Source organism: Vombatus ursinus, unplaced genomic scaffold (assembly GCF_900497805.2).
Source record: "Vombatus ursinus unplaced genomic scaffold, bare-nosed wombat genome assembly UNPS02015175.1, whole genome shotgun sequence".
Taxonomy (NCBI): Eukaryota; Metazoa; Chordata; class Mammalia; order Diprotodontia; family Vombatidae; genus Vombatus; species Vombatus ursinus.
Window position 1 is genome coordinate 25028445 of NW_020954953.1, and position 3924 is coordinate 25032368.

Here is a 3924-nt window from a genome sequence, read left to right on the forward strand (position 1 = left end):
ATCTTCTTTATTGTTCTACTAAAATTACTACCTATAGACCCTCACTGTCCTGTACCTAGTCCAGTCAGTTTGGGTCAACCTAACTGGTCACCTTTCTCACTCACTCTCCCATGTTATCACAGGGTAGGATCTTAACTAGGTTTTCCACTATTAGGCTACCTTTTCTTGGAAAAAAATATATTCTTCTGCAAACTATATTCTCTTATGTCCAATTCATTACTCATAAACATTTAAGCAGGAAAAACAACATTTACATGTGTTTTTGATACCACTGTGTCTAGAAGAATGAAAAAAGATGTATCTAATTGTACTTCTTATGGTTTTAAATGAAAGAGTTATCTCCAAAAGGTGAAACTGCCTGTTTTAAGTAAAACTTTAAGGAGAGATGAATATACTCAAGAGACATTTCATTGGCTGTCAGTGACCTATGATAAAGTGATAAACAAAAGAAAAATAATAATAACAAAAGAAACCCATTGGGAAAATGCATTGTTCTTTTCTAGACAGTATCCCTTCTGACACTGCCTTTCCTTACCTGGTCTAAGGTCAGTGTTGCCTGTTTACAGGTGCCACATCGTACCCTGAGTTTTCCTGGCTGAATATCTTGACAGGCTCCTTTGCAGAAAACATAGAAGCTGTTGTAAGTGGGTGTACCTGTTGGGAAGAAATCAGAGAAAACACCTAATCTACTGAATTCAAATTAAGATGAGAGACCTCCTTTAGAAAGTTTGATAGAGGCAAATTGCCAAGTTAATTCCTCAGGTATGACTGAGAACATACATTAGATAAATATCTCAATAAGGAAATAGCAATTTAATATAGAAAATCAAGTTTTATGCATAAAAGGGTAAAACCCGTATCTTCTTTTTGGCACCATGCAGATGATTTACCCAGTAAAACTAGTAATACATAAAACTAATAAACTGTAAAGTTAGTCAACTGGCCAAGTCTATTTCAAGAAACTGGAATTACATACATTGCCTCTTACTGATGTTTTAGACTAGGCTGGGAAGTTCTGAGACTGTAGGATAAGCATGCCATAACTCTTGATTTCTATTCCATGGCACTGTTTTCAGTTTTGATTGGTACACACTTTTCCTCCTAAAATCTGACCTTTAGAAAAAAGTGAACCCCATTTCTCAGAATACAAATGATTACACAATGCTGTTTTCCCTGAAAAATTTCTAGCTCCATGATCACAGACCTCAACATAAAGTGATACAAATCATACGATGAGCTTACCCCATCCAGCAGGAGTGGCTAATAAAATGAATAAACAATGTATATCTCTACAGCCTTCTCTACATAAAAAAAATCCCACAAAATTATAGTTATCTGTAGCATAGAAATTGAAGATAGAAACAGAAATGTACAAGCATACTAAGTCATTTCTATATTAGATGATATGGTACAGGGTAGGGAGAGTGGAGAATCATATTTGTAATGACAAAGGATACAGAGAGGGTTGAATCCTTTTCTATGTCTCTTCTATGATGGACTTGACTTCACCAGGTATATTATTACATATAATATGCTTTCTTGATGCAAAAAAATGTAGCCATTTGGAAATTTAGGATAATGAGATAACAGGATTTTAGAATTACTTAAGAAAGAGAATAGAACACAATATTATATGCATGCACACATGCATATACATACATGTGCACCTACATATACATACATAGAATGTGGTAGGAACAATATTCTGAGGCCCTACCCCACGTCAGCAAGGCTAATTTTTCTTTAAAAGGAATTAAAACTGTCCTTGAGACATAACCTGGGGGATTAAGACTCAAACCACAGATAGCTTCCAATGGTCTAAATAGAAAGACCACTGTAGGAAGAGTTGGCAGCTCCTTCCCTAACCTTCTCACCAATCAGGGAAGCTGTGAACAACTAAGTCAATCCTGTGTCCTCACTAATACCCTTACCTGTTAAGTAAACCTTTGGTTAACTGTTAGATGGTCTATGTATATTTCAGTTCTAAGCCTGAAGCATCATATTTGCCTGAATTGGGCCCAGCCTACAACATTTCCCTCTACTCCAAACTCAGAGAAACACACATAAAAAAAGAAAGAAAAAGCATGCTATTTTTAGCTCTACTGTATACTTCAAGCATCTGAACATTCAATACACTCAAGTTTGCTTGTCTCAATTTGCAGAATGGATCAACAGATTTCTTAGTTACATGAAAGATATTTTCTCTTGCTTGATTCCTACCTCCATAAGTCAAGCCAACGAGCAAAGAGAAAATGCCATCCATTCATATTGTAGAAATTTCAGCAACACTCCTCTTTGTAATTTTCCAAAGACAAAATCTGCATCAGCCAAGCTCTCGTCAGGTCAGACAAATGGCAACGTTTTTAATAAGGATGTTTCTATGAGACTGAAATGGGGAGGAGGAGCCCCGGTCACTAAAGCACCAACAGATAAAGCAAATTTTTCTTTTTTCATAACCTTCTGCAAAGGTTAAGCAGGAAAAAGGAAAGAAAGGAAATTCTTTCAAAAGAGGACTGACTGGCTCCAGAGACACTAACATTATTGAAAGAACCTTTTTAGAGCATTTCACAATATTAAAAGAAGCATCTCTGAAACTGCAGGGACCCAAATGGCACTTCACTCTGCCAGAGGGATGCAGCAACGTCTGCAGTATTGTTTCCACTAATGATATACCTAGACAAGATGTGAAAGGTTGGGAAATCCTTGCATTTCAACAGATTATAACCTCCTACTAAAGTCCTTGAGAAAGTTATTCAGGAATTACCAAGTGCCAATGTATGTGCCCTAGAAGCATACAAGATGACATACAATCTATTATAGATTGCTTTCCAGAGTGAGTGCCAAGTTGGAGATTAATAGTCAGTCTGAGGAAGATCAAGGTCAGGCCATTACTGGCTACTGCAAATTTCAAACCTATTAGCTTGAAATAGCTAGTCACATGAATTTGATCATGAAAGGGAAAGATGGCAGAAGAAAGAAGAATAAGCAAAGATGCACTGAGGAACCCTCTTGGGCATCTAATTTTCAGTACTACACCTTTACATTGAGTACACAAGTAAAGAAGAACAGATATGCAGGCTAGGATACTCTCATCTCACATGAGAGGGTACAGTGGTTATCAGACTTCTTATGATGCCACAGTTCTTTCAAGCAAACAAGTTATACCTATCTCTCAGAAGCTATGTATGGAAATGCCAAAAGTAATATGAAGTAGCTAAGTAATATGCCAAATGAAGCTACGTATGTAAATCCCAAAAGTTATATGAAGTAGTTCATCAAACTATGTGAATCTTGTTAGTATTTTAAATATTTATCCCTTCCACATTGCGACTTTCCCCATCATGGTTTCAATATATCACAGGTTGGCATAAGAAATTAAATTGGGGAATGAGGGTGGGAGGGGCCGAGCCAAGATGGCAGAGAAAAAGTAGTGACTTACTTGAGCTCTCCCCCAAACCCCTCCAAATATCTGTAAAAATTGGCTCTAAATAAATTCTAGAGCAGCAGAACCCACAAAAGGACAGAGTGAAATAAATTTCCAGCCTAAGACAACCTGGATGGTTTATTCAAAAGGTCTACTGGGCCCAGCTGAGAGAGGAGCACAGTTAAGTGTGTGTCACATAGGCAAAGACTAGGCCTCAGTGAACCTGGAGCAGTCCACAGGGGAAGAGTTGAGAGTGAATGAGTGAATCTTATTCTTATCAGATTTGGCTTAAGGAGGGAATAACATACCCACTCAATTGGGTATTGAAAATAGAAGGGAAGGGGATAAAAGAGCAGGGAGGATAGAAGGGAGGGCAGATTGGAAGAGGGGGTAATCAGAAGTAAACACTTCTGAAGACGGACATAGTCAAAAGATAGACTAGAATAAACAGGGGGTGGGATAGGATGAAGGGAAATATAGTTAGTTTTTCACAACATGAC

At 37.5% G+C, this 3924-nt stretch overlaps 1 protein-coding gene across 1 annotated transcript in view; it reads right to left on the reverse strand.

Moving 5' to 3' along the window:
• The window catches only part of LOC114031408 (E3 ubiquitin-protein ligase parkin-like), a 1837436-nt gene that overhangs the window by 1186473 nt on the left and 647039 nt on the right, over positions 1 to 3924 (reverse strand). The window contains exon 4 of the mRNA XM_027846470.1: positions 536 to 654. Within this exon, the coding sequence (XP_027702271.1) occupies positions 536 to 654 (119 nt within the window). The remainder of the gene's footprint in view (positions 1 to 535; positions 655 to 3924) is intronic.